Below are 19,039 nucleotides of genomic sequence, written 5' to 3'. Positions count from 1 at the left end.
GAGGACGAGACGCAGAGGGAGGTGTGAGAACCCGCTTGATGGCGCCGCTCCTTACAATGATTAAATGGATCATGTTACAGTGTGTATGTGCTAATCTGGCTGTGTTTAGTTATTTTTAAAGATGCTTTCTATAACAAGAAAACCCATGTGGGAAAAAATCTGAATGCAGCTCACAATTCTATCATGTAACTTCTTGGGCCCTTTACTCCTGCCATTGTTTTAAGCCAATAGTATGTCAGGCTCATAGTAGTCAACCATCTTTTAATTTAATTTACATTTTAGACTGGCCGTGCTGTTCTAAGAATAGAAGTCATTGCCTCGATTGGTTATTATGGCTTAAAATTTGTACTTTGAGGTAAAAGCATGTCAATGAGCCACAAACAACGGTACAACAGAACGAGTCTGAGACATTTATTTCCAGCGCAATTGGAAATTCTTTCTTTCTTTCTTGGGGTGAAATGAAAAACAAGCCTTGTAAACTTTATCACTAGTGTCAAAGATATTTTATCTTTTGCATACTGACTATTCAACGACCAGGAGATTTCAAACTGTGAACAGGCCAGGGATGAGGCAGGACTTTGCAGTGTGTGAGGGTTATATCAGCACACGTGGACAAAAATGCCAGCCAACCCACCCAGGGCCCCACTTCACCCATGGGCTCCCCTTCCTGGTGAGCAGGGCATGGCCAGTGGCTCCCTTCCCACCACTGCCAGGAAGAAGCTGGCTGGGCAGGGACTACTCTGTGAGGTCAGCACGTGCCAGCCCATGGCCTCGAGTGGGCACCGGGCTTGACGCTGAACTTGTCCCCTGAGCGCAGTCAGGAACCTGTAAGGACAGCAGCAATCCCCACATTGGCTTCTCAGACCTAAGATTTTTCAGGTTCCTGACTCTCACTCATCAAACACTTGTGAGGAGGTCCTATGTTCTCGGTTCTTCAGAAGAGGGGAAAGTGGCTCCCCCCACGCCTTTCAGAGGAAGTCCCTAACAAAGGGATAGTTTCAATGGCAGTTTTAAAAACACATGGAGTTTTTTCTTCTCACTAATAAAACAGGCTGAGAATGTTTAACAAAAATGGTCCTATTCTTTGGATCAACTCTCTCGGTGTGAAAGGAGCCTCCCCTACTTCCCGCAAAAGAAAAAAAAAAAACAAAGAACCCCCGAAACTGTTTTACCATCTCTCAGCTTTAATTCCTGGTCTGTTATATAATATACATGTAGTATGTTTTCACTGTCTGCAAAAGTATATAATGATCTCCCAAAGAATGTGGCAGAATGTTTATCCATGATGATCTTTCCAAAGCCACAAGTTTTGAAAAGCGCTGTTACAATATACACAAGAACATTGGAGACAGAAAGCTTTCTTTACAAATTTCAAACTCCAGTTCTTAGCAAAACCTTTGTTTTCTTTTAAAGAGTACAGAGCCTAGTAAATAAGCTACCCGATTACAAAGAAGTAGGAAACAGGCATTTGATAATTTTGTTTCTCAGCCTCAAAAGCTCACCTGTACTAGTCCGCTACACTTTCGCTACATATTTTAAATTTCGCAACATTAAGAAAGATGCAGCAAACTTGTTCAGCATGGAAAAGGGATGTTAACTTCTCCACTTTAATTAGTAACCTAAAATGCCACGTGGGTCTTTAGGAAAGAAAACCTACTTTCTCCTTTGCTTTCACCATCCCTTAAAAATCTAGGAAGCATTTTTCAAGTTTTCCTAAATTGTTCGGAGACACTTATTTTCTTGCAAATTAATTCTTTTTAACTCCTTATGATAGCTTTGAATCCCATAAAGAAAGATGAATTATCACATACTGAGCCCAAGCTGTGAAACAGGGGGAGACAAATAGAGACCCCCACTGTGTTTAACAATGTAGAAGAAATTCCAGACGCCATAGAAAAATTTTGTCCTTTTTCTTAGACCTCCACGCGGGCGAGCCTGGCGCCGAACAGTGGAGGGCACTCTTGTTATGTGGAACGCCAGCGCTGACCGCACACTAGCTTTCGTCGACTCGGTGGCCCACATCTCAAATTTGTTAAGTAACGACCACCTGTGGCACAGCCACCAAATGTCTCCTGTTGAAAACATTTGCAGTTTTTAATCTGTGTGGTGAAGCACCACACACTGCTTCCTTTATGGACCCACACAGGGGAGCGCAGACACACTCCCGCTTGTTGGGACTGTCTGCCTGGATGCCGTAGTGAGTAATAAGCTGTTTGTTACCCTTCAAGCTTGCACATAGTTCTTCCACTGAGACGGATGCTGTAGTCACACATATGATGGGTACTCATACATCACTATCTATGCCTGCCGACAACACACAACCCTGAAATATGTCAGCTGACGAGAAGAATTTCAATAAAAATTCCATGACGGGTAAAAACAAGGTTTGTGCAGGTCACTTTGGGTTCAGATTCAGACAGTTTAAACTCAGGTTTGGCATGAAATGCGCTAGTTCATGACATGCCTACTCAAAAATGCCTACACTCTCACCCTAGCCCCAGCCATTTTTCAAATCCACTCACGTAAAAACACACAAATAAACGAAAGCACTCAGACAAGCAAACACCTGGGTCCAAATGGCCCTGAGCAGCAAGGACACACTGTGTCCAGGAACCAGACTCAGATCGACTATAACCAGCAGACGCTTGCACTTGGGGTTAGGTTATTAAATCACTTCCATTCTGTCATCACTTCACAGCACTGTTCCATTTCTATGTGCAGAGTTTGCACACGTGCAAAAAACCATCCTGGAAAAGCCACTGCCCTGGGCCACTGAAGCCAGCGGCTACACACATACAGTCATACAAGGGAATTATCACACAGCGCTGCAGAGGTCACTCTCCAAACAGCCCAGGCATGCCGACAAACTAAGACCCAGTGCCACGGCACCTGCAGGGTTAATTAACAGTTCAAGATGTAATAGCCACACAAAAGAAACCCATTCTCGGTCCTTCTCTGAGAACTATAAACACTTGTGCCGAATGAGATGGGCATCTGATAAGCGGAGCAGCACGGAGCAAACTCTCGGGTCTCTAGTTAACACTCAGATCCAGTGTTAACACTTCACAGAACAGTGCTGTCCGCTTGCCAAGGTCAACAGCACAGATGCACTAATTGCATTATGAGCTTGACATCTAGTGGCCACCCCTGGCAGGGCAGAGCAGGCAAAGGTTAAATCAGCAAGGCTTGTCAAAGCACTTCTGACGGCCCCACCTTCAGGGAGAGCCGGTCGGAAGCCGCCAGCACCCTGCAGCCCCACCTTCCCCACACCTCAGGCCACAAGGCCGGAGTCCATGCTGGCCGGTGGGCGATTGGGACGCAGAGTGGGTAGGGACCCTCGGTGTCAAGCAGAACCAGTGTGGGGCCGGGCGATGGGACAAGACAGGCCCACTGAGGACAAGGTTTAGACACCACACTGGGATCATCAGGTCTCTTTGGTGGACAATGGGCCGGTCTGGAGGACGCTCTCCTTTAAGTACCAAGAAATCACCTCCAGCCTGACATAAATAGAGCCCATTACGTTATATTATTATTTCAACTAATATTTACACTTTCTGTAACATGACTTGCTTTATTTGATTGCTTGGAAATCACACAGTTAACTGCATTTGAAATCATAAAGGTATTCAAATTACAAGAGAAAAACCTATGGCCAGGGATTTTTTTAATATAAATGTTTATTTGGGGCAGTATTAAAACATTAGATTTTTACATAGATTTTGTTTACGTCTTATATGAAATGTGTAGCAATGTAACGTCTGCTGTAATTGAAAGCCTGTCCCCCAGTAGCAGAATTGGCCCTCATTTTCATGACACTAAGATACTTTGGCCTTATTCTGGTAGTTAGTCCAGGAAGTATGTAGGAAAACAAAACTGACAAAAGAACGGAGCTTCTTCCTGCTGTAACAGTATTCAAAAATTATCCTTCTTGAAACTACTTTGCAGCATTAGAGACAGTGCATAACCTCATTAGCAGTTAAGGAGATTTTAATTTTACTTGAAGAAAAGCCCGTGCCAATACTTAGATTTAAGAATGCTAAATTCCAACTGACGTTCAGTGCACAGAAGGGAATCCGTGGTTTCGGCTCTGCTGCATTCCTCCCAAAAGAGAATGTTCTGAGAGCTACCTTGAGACGAACGGTAAAGCCTGAGAGATTACAGTTGGAAATGAAATCTGACCCGCTTTGGCCTGCTGTTGCCATCATCTTGTGTACCAAAAATAATCAGCTTGCTAAGTAATTCCTGCTGTTGGTCCATACCCTCTTCCTCTCCTGGCTCGGAACAGATCTAAAAATACTGCATCATCCTATGTTGTGGAAGTTTAAAATGTACATAAAAATCCCCAGTTATATAATCAGCTCTTCCTCTGTGAGGTGGGAGCTCACTGGCGTGCTTTCTGTTAACCACCAAGTGATGCATTTTTAAATAGGTAAAGTTTTTTTTATGCTATTTTAAAAATAAATGTTTGCCAATTCTTCCTTTTCCTTTTCCCCATTACTTACTTACTTTTCACCTTTCACATCTCAGAGAAAACAATCTGCCTACGAGTGTTATAAAGCGGCTTCTGTGTTGTTTCCTTCTCGAATGCTGAATTGTAAATGTGTGTCGTGTGTGGGGGGTGGGGGTGGGGGACTCGAGGCAAACCATGCATATACAGATAAAAGAGAAGAGATCTCTGCACTCAGGGCTGGTGGCCTTCCCTTAATTTAAACACAGCCTGTGAATACCACTGGTAAATTCTGAAATCACATGCTCGCCACATTTAAAAGGATTTTTTAAGATAGCCATGTGACTGAAAATAAAAACACACTTTGAAGCAATTAGTGCTAACAAACAAAATACACGATGGCAAATTGTTTTAAATTATCATATCCTTTTGTTCTTCCTTAAACACGTATTTTCTTTCTAACGACAATAAAATACGTCTTTATTAAGTTGTATTTTCTATGATAAAGGACAGCAACATTACACCTTTTAAAGTTCTTAGTAGGAGTGTAAGTGCTGTTGTCATTACAAGTTTTAATCACTCTTTCTTAGAACAAAAATACTCCTCCGCTGGCTCAAAGGATTTCACTGTTGGTGGCATACATTTAGCTGAATCCTAAAGCTGCAACACATTGATTTCTAAATTTTCAGAGACAGGAATTAAATAATTTGCAATTTAAAAAGATTATTCTTATTGGGAATGTAAGTCTCAGTGATCCTTAAATTTTACAACAGGATAACTTTGGAACTCTACAAAAATCATTGTTACTTCTTCTGATTCCATATACATCATCATATTTCACTCCTGCAATAAGTTTCAGATAGCACTCAAGCTATTTTTGGATAACTATATTTTTTCATTGCTTGCCTAAAAACCAAAGCCTAAAAAAAGTCCTTCTTTTTTAAGAAATAAAGTCTTTTTACTATAAATTAATGTGGCTGTGGACCTTTGCCCCCCATATTATACTAAAATTTTTGCACATAATGCTTGTTTTATCAATAGCCTTCAATTTTGCTGCAGTCCTCTACTGCTTTAATTAATATGTCACACCCAAAGTGATACAAAGGAATTATTTACTTCGTTTCTAAAACACTGTGAACTGACTTAGCTCACTTGTAACTCACGCGTGGTCTGTTTATTTGCACTGCCTTTAACAAAGTAAAAATTTTGAGATGATCTGATTCATGTTGGAGTAATTTAGTTTTCACAACCATTTATCTTTAGAAACCTGTTTCAGTTATTTTACTAATGAGGACCTATGGAAGAGTAACATACACACAAGCATTCCTTGAGTGAGCAGAGAGGACAGAGCATCTTTTATGCTCGGTGAACAGTCAGCTCCAGCATAATTAGATCAGAAAGAACTATTTTTAAATAGTTTGCCTAAACTACCCTTAAAACAGTCAAGGAGGCTGTGGGAGGAAGGCTCGCCGCGGACAGGCTGGTGTTGGCCTTTGGCAGAATCGGATCAGGGCCCGTGGCAGCAACGTCTGCATCACAACTCCTAGTGACTGAAAAGCACAGGCTTGGCAAAAACTTTAATCCAATGGTGGGGAGAAATCCTGAGTGTTTCTCCTCTAAATAAATTCAGTAACAACAAGGGGAATTCAAAAGAGAATTTGTAAATAATTTATTCCATCCTAGGTTTTCAGATATAGGCTACATACCCTAACGTGTTTACACTATTGAGTTCACCAAGCTCACATTTCTGAAGTGAAATTAAAAATGAATAGCTGTGCCTCAACTTGTTAATTGTTAAATACCAGGGGTTTTACTCCATTAATTAAAATATGCTTTAATAAAAGGAGACATTGCACATTTTGATAAGGACCCTACAAAGCTGAGAAGTATTTACATTGTTGCATTTGGGGCGGCTGTGAAAGCCGATTTTAAGCTATTCAGGAGCCACAATAATAAAGCTTTAAAATTCCTCACTGGGATGCAATGTAGTTCTTTTGAAGGAAAGACTGTCTTTCTCATTCGGCAGAAATAAATCCATTCATTTGATCATGTAGTCATTGAGGGCAATACAAAACAAACCAAGTGTGAGAGATTCTCTGTGATGAAGTAAACAAAACAAAAAACCCATTTCCATGACAAAAAGATTCTTTGTCCCTAATCCACCCACCATATGCAAGCGTTTCTTTTTAGCATATCTCCGGTTCCAATCTTGGGTGACGGGGCTGCACAGACGCGACTGCCTCACCTCCACAGCGACAAAAAGGCCGGGCCGAGTTCACGCATTTTATTTTCATGAATTCCCGGCCGCGTTCTAAGCATTTTCCCCTCTCCCTCGCGACGTGGAGGGTACCTGCTTTGTCAAACTTCACAACACCGCGAGATAAACTCTTCCGTGCCTGTGGTTTTTTGCACACAGTCCAACTAACTCATGGTAAAAAGATGCGTATCTGCCTCCACACAACTTATAATCGGTTAATCCAAAAGTTGGCCGGCGTGTTTTTTTAAAGGAAGAACTACTGTCCACGCTGCGGTGCAGCTGCGTCCCGGTGTCTCATCCTGGGGACACCGCGGGCCCCGCTGCACCGCGCGCGCACTCGGGCCCTGATCTTCCCGGGAGGAGGCCGGTCCGCGGGTGCCGAGCTCTCGCTTGCCCCGCTCCTACCTTCACTTGGGGACGAGGAGCAGTCCCTGCGGCCCGCTGGCCGGAGGGATGCCTGCGGCGCCACCGAAACACAGGAACAGGCCGAGCAAACTTAGAGCCTAGAGGACGTGCTGGGGTCCGCCGCGTGCAAGGACCACCCCCCAGCGCCGCGGCGGAGCTCACCCCGGGTTAAGTCCCCAGGCGGCCATTAGGCAAGGCCAGGCGACACTGCCTCCTCGCTCCGGAACCGGATCAATGGTTTGTCAGCGCGCCGGGGACCTCGCGGCTCCACGGCCTCGGGGTGGATGAGGCGGCCGCGGGTCGTCGGGGTGGGGGCAGGCCCGGGTCCGGGAGGCGGCCCCGCTCCGAGCGCGCACCGCTCCGGGCGCCCGGCGCCGAACAAAGCTGCGCGGTCCGCGTCCAGCGGTAGGTGAGCCTCGGACGCTTCCCCGCCGCTGCGCCCGCCCGGCGGCCGCCGCCGCGGTCGCTGAGGCCAGCCCCAGGTCCGGACGCAGGGAGCCCGGGGGACGGCGCGGAAGAGGAGGCGCGGACCCCTCCCGCCCCCGCCCAGCCCCGCACCGGCTCCGCCGGGCAGTGCGGGCTCCCAACCACCCCCAAGCCGCGGCGCCTTCGCGCGCAGCTCCCCAACTCGGGGCAGCGGAGCCAAGTTTACTTCGCCCGCAACTCCCCGCGCCGCGCGCTCCGGCGGAGGACCGGGTCCTCGCGGCCGGCCTGCCCGGGCCGGCGCCGCGCAGCGGACACTGGCTCGCCCGAGCCAGGAACTTTCCCCGCCGCCCCGCGGCCCCTCACCGTGTTCGGGAGCCCCGTCCGGCGGCGGCAGCTCCTCGTCCGACTTGAGGTGCTGGGGCTTGGCCTGCTTGCGCCGAGACATGCTGCTAGCAGCGCGCGGGCCCGGCGCGGGGCAGCGGCATCAGCGGGGCGGCCGGCGGGGACGGCGCGGGGCGCGCATGGGGCTGAGCAATTAGGCTGGTGAATAATGCGCAGCCATTAGCGGACGGCCGCGCCGATTGGCCGGCCTCCAGCGGACTCCGGCGGCCTATGCAAATGAGGCCGCGCTCGCAATTAGCGGCCGCGCGGGGCGAGCAGGCGGCCGGCGCCCGGGGACCTGGGCGCGCGCGGCCCGGCGCCGCCTCACATCGCGGACTCCGCGCTCCCCGGCGCCTAGGTGCGGCGCGGCGGCCGGGAGCGGGCCCAGGGCGCAGGCAGCAAACTTTGGCGGCGTCCGCGAGGCGCCGTCTCCGCCGGCGCGCCGGGCTCGCCCCTTTATAGAGTGTCTGCGCCGCGCCCCCCCGCCGCCCGGCCGCCCCTCCCGGAGCGAGCGGCCGCGGGCAGGGCTCCGGCCGGCGCCTTTGTCTCCCCGGCCGCCCGGGCGCCGCGCCTCTTGCGCTCCGGGGCGCGGAGGGCCGCCCGGCCGCCTTCGCTCCTCCGCGAAGGATCGCGGCGCCGCTGGGCGCGCTGGCCTCGCTCGGGCTCAGGTGCCCCTTCTCTTTCGACCTTCGCTCCGGGCTCGTTTCCCTTCCGTGGGCTCCCCCGGCGGCCGGCCCGGCTCGGAGGCTCGCGGCCGGAGCGGAGCGGAGCGCGCACGCCGGGGTGGCGGGACTTCGGCAAGACCAACTTTCCGGTTCGGAAGCGGCGCGGGCCGCGCGGCTCCTCCCCTCCGCTCCCCTCCGTCCCCCTCCCCTCTGCTTCCCCCCGCTCCCCCTCCTCTCGGGTCCCTCCGACTCCGGAGCGCCCGCCCCGCCTGCCGCCAGCACCGGGGCCGCCTTGGCCCCCTCGATCGTTCGCCGGGCCTCTCCGCCGCCAGCGGCTCCTTAAATCCAGGGAAAGGGAGGGGATGGCGGGGTCCCGGGGTCCCTCCCCCCACTTCCCTTTCCCGACGGGTGCAGTGCCGGGGCACCTGCGGAGTGGGAAGGGGCGTGGGGTGCCCCGAGGCCGCGCGACTGAAAGTTCCAAGTCCACGAAAGTCCCGCGCGCTGCCCACCGTGTTCTAGGGCTTGGGGGGAGGGGCTGACTTTGGGGGGGGCACGTGAGGGGGTCGCGCACGCCTGCACCGGCACAGAAGCCTCGGGCGGCGGTCGCAGCGCGCTCCCCGCACACGCACCCACTTTTTGCCGGCGGTCACACGCACGCGCCCTCGCACTCGCGCGCGCACCCCCACCCGTGCACACGCGCCCTCACCCACTCCCGCGCGGGTCCTCCATCACCGAGCCGCCGCCAGGATGTGCCCCAGGCCTCGTCACCACCGCACCCGCGTCCCTCGCCCCAGTATGTCTTTTTAATTTACTAAATTTCTTATTTTTGTCTTCAAAAGTGGCCCTGTCTTGTACAAAGGTTTGGCACAGATGGCCTCCCGGCGCTTGCGCCAGTGTCAAGCGCTGGGGGGTAAACGGGCGGTGACCAGGGAGACACCATCGCGGGAGGGCTGGGAGCTCCCTGCGTGGCTGGGGGTGGGGTTCTGTTTGGCTGGGGGACACCCGCCCCCCAGGAGGACCCCGATCCTGCGCCGCTCGCCTGGCTTACTGCAGGCTTTTCCATTCTAGAATCTTCCCGCTTCCTAGCCTGCGTTCTCCCGCTCGCCTCTAATTGTAAGTTTCACAGAGCAACAGCTTTAGGCTCCAGGAAAAGCGCAGGAAAATCATACCGAGGAAGGGAGCGCACTGGGAGGAATCGTCTCCAAACAGCTCTCATCGCCACTTTTGGAAAAAAAAAATCTCTTAAGGTTGGTTTTGATTTGCTTTTTGGTGACGGGCGTAATGAATTAGGTGATTTTGTTTTTAAAAGAAAATATGACCACTACGAGATGCTGGAAATCTAGAGTTGTCCCCCACACACCAGCACAGACTGCGCTTTTACGGCTAAACTGTGGGGGAAATATCCTCATTTCGCCATTACGTTGTGAACTTTCGCAAATACAGCACGCGTTTTGAAGACGCCCTCGCCTCAACTGCAGAGGCTCTGCAGTGAAAAGTTTGTAGCCGACGCTTCGGGGCGAGCGGGTCCCAGAACTTCTCTGGGAAGAGAGGGCCAAGAGAAGCGAGGCGGGGGTGGTTGTAGAGAGCGGAAGTTTTTTGCATAATTTACGGGACCGACAGAAGTTTACGGAGCCGCAGCAGAAAGGCAGATGTCGGTGACTACTTTCTCCAAGAGCAGCAACGCAAAATGATCACCGGTGGGTCGGCCCCTGGTTAAAGGTGCGCTGCTCTTTGTGACGTGGTTAATTCTCTTTTTTCCTTCTTTTTAAAAACTCGACACTTTGGGGGAGAAGAAGCAGCTGTAGCCCTCGCGGCGTCAGAAGCTTTCAAAGGATGCCCGAGACTGGCTCCCCGCAGCCTCCTGGCCCCCAGGGACCTGGCTCCTCCTCTTCGGGCCACTTCGCTCGAGTGGATCCCCACCTTTTTTGTTCCTAAGGCCATTCCTCCCTCCCTCTCCCAACCCCCCGCACTGCAATACACTGGCGTGGCTTTCCCAAGGTTTTCTGGGACTTGCAAACGCAGATGTTTAATTTTGTCCACTTGCTTTGCATTTTCCACGAGGTGTGGTCGTCGGGAGGGTCGTTTAAGCCCCTCCAATGAGGGCGAACCTGAGACCCTATCCCTGGAAAAAGCAAGCCTTCAGATTGCAGAGGTGTCGCGCAAGTCGTCATGTGCTTTGCAAGTGGGAAGATGCTGCAGGCTTGCTCCGCGCCCGCCGTACTGGACACAGTGGCTCTGACGAAGTGAGCGGGCAAGGATGCCGGACGCGGGGTTCGCGGGTCCGGCCTGCCTGGCGTGGGGTGAGGCCCCCTAGCAGGGTGCGCGGGTGGAGCCGTGGGTGAAAAATGCAGGCTTCACGTCACCCTCCGCACACGCTGTGCTGGGATTGCTGTGCTGGGATTTCGTTGAGAAAATCGAGCGAAGACGTGGATGAAAGAGTCAGGGAAGTTGTGATACCGGAACTTTGCAGAAATTCCCTGCCGCTGCTAAAATGGTGCAGACCAGTACATGTGTGGCTCACCCTTTTTAAATTCACTTGGGTGAACAACATTAACACACACACACACACACACACACACACACACACACAAAAGTAAAGGTCAAAAACAGAAGGCGCGTTACCTCCTGACTCACCTGTTCTCCCTTTCTGGCCCCCCTTCACCCAGCTCTGAAACTTTTCTTTGTTTTTATTCAGTGCAGTAAGTTTTAATGAAAGCATATGCGTCTGAAGCTTGAGCCGCTACAACAGATTTACGCGAGGTGAAAACGTGTCCGCAGAATATGTTCACAGATGAGGACAGGATGTGTCCTCCAGCCGCACCCAGATCAAAGGCACACGGTGCTTCAGACGCGGACACGACTCACTGCACGCGGCACACACATACTCGCCATCACATGACCGCTGTCGATTACAATATTGTATACCTAAACACTATTGCAAAAACAAAAGTTGCTTTTCTTCCCTATAATTAAATCTAATTTGTTAATTGTCTTTCCTCTTGCAATGTTTTCATCTTAAGAGGCGACACGTTATTATTTTCTCTGCTTAATAATATTATTTACAAATTAATACTGTATATTTTACATTAGTGGAACATATAATTAGGTGTTTGATTGAATTTGTATCATTTATTCAGATAAAACAGCCTATCTGCAAGATTGATCTGACAATGGGAGGTTGAAGAGTTGGTTGTGTTTTAACCTCCCAGTTTACTGACACTTCCCGCCTCTCCATCCACAAAAGACAGTTTTACATCAGGTGCATTTGACTTTATTTACAATGTGCCTCTTTCCACAGCCACTTAACACAAAAAGAGTATTCAAATATTAGAGCTTTATTTTCTGTTTTCTTTCATTCTTTTATTCCCCCCAAATCAAAGTTCCTTTCTTCTCACTGGCCTCTCCCCTCTCCCTGTTTCCTCCCCTGACCCCCCAACTTCTGTTTTAGGTCCTTACGGTTACAACCAGCATGATTTTGTGTCTTTAATGCTGTGACAAGTGACCATTAATTGGTTCTTACTTGAGCAAAGATATTACCATACTAATATTATTATTGGTAAGAAGAGGTAATTGATAACACCACCTGCCACTCTGGAGCGATCACAATGATAAATGTTTCCATCAACAGCGAATCTGCTTGGTGTACTACAGCCCAGACCAAACAGCATGTCAAGTGCCAATTATAAAGATGTTGCTTTTCTATTATGCTGGGTGGGGTGGGGTGGGGGCTCTAGAAAACATGTAGGCAACAATTATATTTATGTTGTATTGAAAATGCCTTTTCCAAGCATCTTATTTACTCACTTGAGGTAACTTTCCCCATAAAAATAAAATGCTCTCCTTAAGTACACCAATACAGAGCTAACTGCCCTGCCCACACCACTCCTGCTGTCAAACCTATTAAAATAAATATGTCTAAAAATGTTCATCCATAGGAGCTAAGTGGGCAGGATAAATCCATCTGGACCTGTGTGTGGGAAGCCTTCCTGCGTGTACATCACAGGATGGCTCACAACTGCACGTGTGGGCAATCACAGGCAGACATTTTGTGGCTTTAATGTCTCGCAGAGAGACATCAGCACATAACCATCCGTCTTCACACTTAGGGGTGCAAACGATGCTAAAGTATCATGCTTCTCTGTGACTGGTCAAGTGTGTATCTGGGCTACATGCAGCCCGGGGAGGGGCACTTTGCATGTTTGGTTATATGAATAATGCTAGCCAGCTAAAACTTTGACTCCCTCGCCTATAGGGAGGCCCAAACGATTATTATTAGCTTGCATTATTAGATGCAGGCCTCAAAAGGCGAAATCAGCTATTGATAATTGCAAGAAGTATACAGCAGCTACTGTATCGATCGGCTTGTCCCAATTCCCCTGGTATGGCAGAGATAAGAAGACTCACTCTTTAGTGCAATATAATTTCTTTTGACCTATCTGCTTGCTACAGACTTATGATGAATAGCCGGAGTGGTTAAAGTCCTTTATCACGAAAGTTACCCCTTGATATAATATTGATTCTTTATAACTAGCTCCAAACACAAAAATCAAACTGTCCGCTTGACCATCATCATCATCAATATCATCACAAAGCGTCTGGAATAAAGATCAGCCCCAGCCTGAAAACGCTTTCTATAATCTTCCCGGCTAATCTTTATTTGCTGATGATGAAAAGAAAAAGGCGGCTGGGGGAGGCAGAGCGAGCGGAATGTCATTTGGACGAGCACTGTATTTATATGTGTACATATATTAGGCCGAGACCAGGCGGCCGCTCCTTGTGAGAACACGCGGGCAGCGTGCCCACCTCCGCGAAGCTCGCCCGTCCCCCCCTTCCCTCCGTCCCCCCCCTTCCCTCCGTCCCCCCCCAACGCCCCCCCTCCGCCCCGGGAATGAGGAGCTGGGAGGGCCAGCGGTCTGGGAGAAACGAAAAGGGCTCCTCGAGAGCTGCCTGATGCTGGACACAAAATGAGACCCACGGCCTCCTGCTCGTTGGAAATCAATGTCAAGCGTCCTTGTCGCTCGGCGGCTGCGCTCCCAGGAGAGCGGGCGGAGAGGGGCGCACGCCGGCGGGCTCGCTGGCGCTTCGGGGCTGTGCAGCCCCAGGCGCACATCAAAGGCCGCGATCCCTGTGCATTTCCCCAATTAACGGCATTTCCTGCCCCCTCCCCCCGCTCGCCCCGCCCCCAGCGCCAGACCCGGGCCGCTGGGCGTGACAAACGGCACCCGGCGAGCGTGCTCGGGGGGTGTCCACACGTGGGCGCCCCCGTCCCCGGGGCGCCACTGGACGCCTAGGCCCCATTGAAGCTGAGTTTCGGGTATGTTTTGGGAGGAGAGGGGCCTTTGGGGAGCGGTGGGGTGTTATGCAGGGAGGACCTACACTTCTGCCTCCTGAACCTACAGCGGCTGTCTTCGCGGACCCCCCCCCCCCCCCCAGTGGCGCGGGCTCCTAGGTCTCCTTCATTGACAACCCTGATCTCTTTCCACTTGGATTTCTGTGACCTTAGAGGCCCCGGGTCAATGGGGGGGGGTGTAGAAAGAGTGTGGCCATCACACAGGGAGGCGCCCCCCCCCCCCACTTCTGGGTTTTTCTAATAAACACGGAGGGGGTTTGCCAGCAGTCACCCAGGAGGGGCGGCTCCTGCCAAGTGGACGTCAGGCCCAGGCCGGTCAGGGGCCCGCTGAGCTCCTCCCCCTCCCCTGGGGTCCTAACATTGGGGTCAAAGGGGTTCTCCTGGACTCCTCCACGCATGGCCACTCTGCTGATGCCCCCCCATGACAGCTCGGGGGTGAAATCCACAAGTAGTTTCGTCACCTCCCACTACCCCACGCTTGTGAATGAGGGCCTGTGGACGGTTGGTCCAGTGTGGTCTCCAGGAGTTCTTATCTTGCTTAGTGGGGGAGGGGAGCGGGCAGGAAGCCTGTGAGAATTGGGGTCCACATCCTCCTCTGGGCCTTCGGTGGACCCGCGCACTGACATACCTGAGAGGGCCCCTCCCCATGTCCCTTCAGAATATGCTCAAAGAAGTTTTAGAAAAGCAGGCACAACTCTGATGTGACACATCCCTCGGCTTTCTCCTTATCATGAATGTCGTTTGCTTTGGCTCCAAGCTCTGCAAAAGCACAGAGCTGAAATTCTGCAGCCTGGTCTGTGAGTGAGGCTTTCACCAATGGACCTTGAACCATGGTGATGGGGACAAAGAGGATCCATTGCCGGGGTCCTGCTCTCATTCAAGGATGAATTTCTCCTTTCTGACCTAATGCACTGGGCTATTAACGGAACAGAGCCACCCCGGCTGTCCTGGCAGGTCAGGCACAGGAGAGGAACAAAATCATATAGATTAGAGGCAGTTCACATTCTCCAGAAAAAAAAAAAATCGTGATAGCGGAAGGAACCGCTTCACACTCAAACCATGCACTAGGATTCATTAGCTAAATAAATAAGCAGGTATGTGCAGACACGTGGGCCAACTCCTTGCTAATGATCATGCTTGGCCTACCCAGAGGGGCCTGCAAGGAAGGAACAGAGGCCTGTGCAGAGACAAGCACCACTGTCAGGGCCCAAGAGCTTACACTGCTCCCAGAAGTGGCCCGATCTGGGTAGGTCAGCTCTTCTGCCCCTTGGCACTGCTCAGCACTGTTCTGCTTAATACTGTACCTTCCAGGTCTGCTGTTTGAAATCTGACGTGGGTGCAGCTCCACTCAAGGGTGTGCAGCCTGCCCTTCAGTGGAGGGTAACACTGTCCCCCTTTTCTGATTCTCAGAATCAGAAAAGGAATCCTTTATAAAAGTTTGGATCACTGAGTAGAAAGTGAATTTGTCTAAAGTCTGGAGATGTTTGCTTGGATTAGAAGTCTTAAAATAGAAAGTTAGAGGGGCCATTATTTGCTTTACAAAAGATTCTTCACTTTAACTAGTCAGTGCCACAGTCTATGGTAAATTGGCCGGTATTTACAGTGACCCAGCAATTTCATAAAAGCAGTCCTGCCTACCTCACTGAAGGAAACATGTGACTGGCTTTCCAGGAGTGGGGAAATCCTTCAAGGAGGTGCCACAAGCACTGGGGTTATGTTTGATCCCAATCACCTCACCCGGAAGGGGCCTGCAATGCTGGGCGGGCAGTGGGGTCTGTCTTGGACAGCAATGGCCTCGTGGCCTCAGGCCTTGTCAGGCCTCATGGTAGTGTATTGAAGGAAGGCGTCCTCAGAGGCTGAGAGAGAAAACGATTGCTAGGCATGTGACAAATGCAAACAATAATAAAGATATTAATGACAGCTGTGGTCAAAGAGGGACCGTTTATTTACATGTCGGAGCCTCGACCATAGAAAATAGAGTGGAAGAGAAATCTGAGGCCCTGGCAAGCAAGAAGAGAGGGGGTGTGATCTTGATACCAGAGTGGGTGGTGGCAGGATAGAGGCAGAGGTAACCACGTGGATGGGGAAGACGGCAGACGAGAGAGAGGCAGGAAGGTGAGCACACCATTGCCACTGGGCTCTCAGAGCCAGAAGGGAAAGCCGAGACTTCAAAGTAACAGATCAACACTGAGTCACATATAATATGACCAGTGTCCCTGAACCCCACCACCACAGAGTCTATACCACAGAGACTCTCAACTAACAGACGTCATCTGCCTCATGTGGGGCCAGTCCCTCTCACTCCAGCACACGCCTTAGCTGAGTCACTGTCCTGTGTGATAAAGGCATCGCGGTGTTTGTCAATGCTGTATGGCTGTCAAAATGTTTGGTAAACAGAATGACTATGAGACCGGTCTGTTTGCTATGAATGTGAGAAAAAGCTCCTACTTTACTCACAGCCTCAAAGCACAGTGGTCGGTGGTCTCATTTTCTCCAGTTGGGTCTCTTCGGGGAATTCTAGATTACAGCCTTTCTCATACAGTTTGGCGTAGAGTTCATTTTGCATTGTTCTGAAACTCATCGCACAACCAGCCTCAGTGTAACCCTTTCAGAAGGCTCGTGCTCAATCTGCTCCAGGAGACTCAAGGCCGTAGGGGAAGTTCCCTGACTGCTTCTTGGAGCACCCGATATGGGTGGGGTGTGCTCCATCATGAAGAGACACAGCCACATGCCCTGCGGGGCGTCCTGGGCTAAGCCACGGGCAGCAGTCTCCCTCAGCTCATGGAACACCTGTCGGGGGCTCCCAGCTGCTCTTGGATTGCCTCATTTCTCCAGCTGCTCTGCTTACGCGCCCATTTCACAGACACACGGATGCCCATTCAGTGCTCCTGACACGCCCCAGGTCACTGAAAAGTAGTTAAGGAGCCCGCACTCACTTTGGCCTTTATCTGGAGACTGTCTGAGAACTGGGCCCATCTCTGTCACCCTGCCAAGTACCTGTTACTGCTCACGCACCCCTGACAATGCTGACAGTCAGACTTTTCTGCACCCCAGCCTGCGCTCCCTCTTGCCTTCCTGCAGTCACAGCGGCCTCTGCCAGTGCCACAGCGCCCTCCTCCTTCCGCTCGTGGGTGGGCTCCTGGGGCAAAGCACATTTTGTTCTGCAGGTGGATTTGCTCAGTGACCTCCGTGCTCACCCTCCTCGGCCCCTGCGTATCCCCGACGCCAACCTCCCTGCTGGTGCCAATCATCTTCCCCTCTTTGAACACGTAAACGACCTGAAATGATCTCTGCTTTCACTTTCTCCACTGAGTTTCTGATCCCATGTGACATTTTTCTTTCAGGAAATGTTCCAAGACTGACTACTTCATTCAACAGTCCCTCTTTTCTTTACCTGTTTGTTTTTTCAGCAAGCATGGGTGCAGCTAACAAGAACGATCTTATGCTTTTTATGAGCGGCACAAAACAGTTAAGTGAGATCTTAAGAATCGCGCGCTCACCACACGACCTGCGGCGTCGCCACCGTCTCAGCTCCGCTCGGCCGCCAGCTTCGTTCCCGCCGCGCTGCAGGCGCCAGTGCACGTGCCTCTGTGACCGGTCACGTCTCCTTACGTAACGTCATGATTTCCCCCGCGGGCTCTGTGCTGAGGCCTTCGCAGCACCTCCGTGACTCCTCCGGGTGCCCGACAGGGTGCTGAGCGCTGGCTCCAGCTACGGATGCGGAACCGGCGCGGGTGGTGCAGAGCCCGGCGCTGAGGCTGCGCGGAGCGGCCTCTGGGCGCACAGCCGCGCTCAGGCCTCCAAAGCCTGGGCCGCGCGCTCCTGGCCCTCAGCTGCGTGGGGACACAGGGGAACAGAATCCCGGCTCTGGGCCTGGCCCCAGTGACAGTGCACGGCAGCCGTGGAAGGGTGGACGGCAGGAGTGAGCAGGGGCCCAGGAAGCGTCTGAACCCGTGGACATAGGCGCAGCCCTACAATTCGGCTCCCAGGCCGATTCGGAGTCTGGGTGGGGGGTGCAGTGGCACCGCCTGGCACACCGCACGGACCCTGAGCCCGCGTGACCCGCAGCCACTCAGCTGTGCCCCCTCCGTGACCGAGAGCTGCGGGTACTGCGGAGAGTCCGGAAGCACCGAAAGGCCACGTTTGCGGCCATGGCCTTGGAGGGGCAGGCGCGGGAAGGCGTGCTCCTGAGGAAGCCACCGCGTGGCTTGTCCCCCGTCGAGGTGGAGGTGGTCTGCTCCAGCTCACGTCACTTGCGGCCATTGACCAGCAGGCCGAGTGGAGGCAGCCAGCATTTGTCCCGTTCCTCCCTGGCCCGTTGAGGTGAAATGCAGAAAACATGCAGTAACCACATTGCAATGCGCATTCAGGCCATTTGCACAGTCACAGTAGCCCAGGTGCAGCCTCCGGGCCTGAAGCTTTTCGGCCTCCACAGGACCCCTCACACCCACTGCCCACTGCGCAGTTGCCCCTGTTGGCACCCTGTGGGGACAGAGCCCCAGAAAGTAGTTTACAGGCTCTCGGCCTCACGTGGAGGGGTGCTGGCTCGGGTAGTAGGTGGCCGTCAGCTGTGGCTGATTGGCCGTCAGCTGTAGCCAGTTAGCCAATTAGCCACTAATATAACTGCTGCGGCTACGAAGGAGAGTGGAGGAGAGCCGAGGAGAGTGAAAGAGAGTCGTCGGTGGGTTGCAGACAAAAGGGACAGCAGGTCGCACGTCCAGTGAACCCAGCCTCCAGTGAGACCGTAGTGGTATGACTCCCCTACCTATGGCTCCGTGGGTGTTCCTTTTTGGCCTCACCATGTCCTGCGTTCTTGTATGGGGAGCGGGAGCAGAGACCCCGCAGGCTTCCCCGCACGACACACCCCCTCCCCCAGTCCCTGGAAGCCACCCGCCTGCTTTCCATCTCGACCAGTGCTTTTAAAGCAGAGGTTTCGAGTAACAGGCTGGCATGGTTTTCTGGTTGGACTGGCTGGTTCATGTGACTTGTGCACACACCCGGGCGCTGTCCCTAAATGACAGATGCTGTGAAACCAATCACACAGGTCCTGGGAAAGACGGGCACGCACAACCCAGCTTGTCACCGTCTGGTATCCTGAGGCCTGACGA

At 52.0% G+C, this 19,039-nt stretch overlaps 2 protein-coding genes across 3 annotated transcripts in view; one reads left to right on the top strand and one right to left on the bottom strand.

Annotated features, from left to right (window-relative positions):
* Positions 1-8,134, bottom strand: part of SALL3 (spalt like transcription factor 3) — a 21,561-nt gene extending 13,427 nt beyond the window's left edge. For both annotated transcript variants that reach the window (XM_074339813.2, XM_074339814.2), the window contains exon 1: positions 7,899-8,134. In XM_074339813.2, coding sequence (XP_074195914.2) covers positions 7,899-7,980 — 82 coding nt within the window. In that variant the 5' untranslated portion in view covers positions 7,981-8,134. The remainder of the gene's footprint in view (positions 1-7,898) is intronic.
* On the top strand, positions 7,979-11,135 carry LOC148758444 (uncharacterized). The gene is made up of 3 exons (XM_088797622.1): positions 7,979-8,050; positions 8,132-9,374; positions 9,650-11,135. Exons 1-2 carry the CDS (start codon positions 7,979-7,981, stop codon positions 9,098-9,100), a joined length of 1,041 nt encoding a protein of 346 aa, XP_088653748.1. The 3' UTR covers positions 9,101-9,374; positions 9,650-11,135.
* The last annotated feature ends 7,904 nt before the right edge of the window (positions 11,136-19,039 follow it).

This window comes from Rhinolophus sinicus, chromosome 4 (genome assembly GCF_057876585.1).
Source record: "Rhinolophus sinicus isolate RSI-liver-muscle chromosome 4, RSI-T2T, whole genome shotgun sequence".
In the NCBI taxonomy this organism is placed as follows: Eukaryota; Metazoa; Chordata; class Mammalia; order Chiroptera; family Rhinolophidae; genus Rhinolophus; species Rhinolophus sinicus.
Note: the sequence above shows the minus strand (reverse complement) of the source record. Positions and strands in the feature narration are given on the sequence as shown.